We start from the raw sequence: 1,146 nt of genomic DNA, 5'->3' as shown, positions 1-1,146 counted from the left end.
TGAACCACACCAGAAGCCCCCCCCACACATACACACAGAGACAGACACCACCTGGTAATCCAGGTGTTAGAACCCCCCCAGCTGTCAGGGACTCCCTGCCTGTAGCAGGCTAGTTTAACCCTTTCCATCATCCTGTTCTATCTCCAGTACTGAGGCCTGTATCCACAGCAATAATAACTCACTTCTTCTATAAGATAATCCCTCCTGATTGTCGTTAAAGTGTTATATTGTAGATGTCGGCCATGTTTAAATGGTTCAGGTAATGTTATTCCTGTGTGCTAAGCTAATGCTAGCAGCCCATGGCTGCTGCAGCTCACCTTGTAGTAAACATCGAACTGGATGTTCTCCGGCAGTGAGCGGATGTCCCTCCTGGAGCGGCTGTAGTTGTCCACCACCGCGGAGATAGCGGTGTTGTAGAGGCTCTCTGGGATCCATTCGAGCTCCGCAGCAGCCATGTTGTTTCTCCTAAAGCCCAGCAGCTATGGCTAGCTAGCAGCAGCTAACAGAGGCTGTTCTCCCAGGATGCTCAGATAACATTCACTATGGAGGGGGGGGGGGTTACTGATGCAGCTTCAAACGGTAAAATCTATTCATTCCTTCATCTCCGGTGTTTATTTGGCCACCCTTCAGCAGTTCCGTCCCCAGTTCCAACGCACGCATTTTCTGCCGCTGACGCGGTGACGTCATAGAGCAGCGATGGGCGCAGTCAGACCAGAGGCGCAGCTAATATGAATACATCTAAAAGATTCCAAATTAACAGAGGTGTTCGTCAAGGCTGCCCCATTTAACCCTTTTTATTTATTTTAGTTGTTGAATTATTGTCAATTCACATAGTTAATGATAAGAAATTTGAGGGCATTTCTATTTTCGCTGATGATACAACTTTTTTTTCCAAAAATTTTGGAGTGACATTGAATCTTTTTTTTCCCCATTCAACTAAAATTGTATGCACACTAACTCTCAAAGATGTTATCTGCTATTACAATAACTCTGAACATCGTGACTTTGAACATATGCTTAATTTTATTATCATATATGCAACATTTTTCATTCACAAACAAAAATGTGCAAACTCGATTCCTAACATTACTCACTTTCTCTTAGAGTTGAACTCTCTGATTGCATCCCTCAAACTGATTAAAAATA

General features: G+C 43.7%; 1 protein-coding gene across 1 annotated transcript in view; it reads right to left on the bottom strand.

Moving 5' to 3' along the window:
* The window catches only part of LOC107091200 (amyloid protein-binding protein 2-like), a 7,636-nt gene extending 6,982 nt beyond the window's left edge, over window positions 1–654 (bottom strand). Inside the window, exon 1 of the mRNA XM_015384992.1 lies at window positions 318–654. Coding sequence (XP_015240478.1) covers window positions 318–455 — 138 coding nt within the window. The 5' untranslated portion in view covers window positions 456–654. The remainder of the gene's footprint in view (window positions 1–317) is intronic.
* Window positions 655–1,146: the final 492 nt, after the last annotated feature.

The sequence above is a fragment of the Cyprinodon variegatus genome, unplaced genomic scaffold (genome assembly GCF_000732505.1).
Source record: "Cyprinodon variegatus isolate N-32 unplaced genomic scaffold, C_variegatus-1.0 Scaffold329, whole genome shotgun sequence".
Taxonomy (NCBI): domain Eukaryota; kingdom Metazoa; phylum Chordata; class Actinopteri; order Cyprinodontiformes; family Cyprinodontidae; genus Cyprinodon; species Cyprinodon variegatus.
This window is presented reverse-complemented; position numbering and strand designations above follow the sequence as displayed.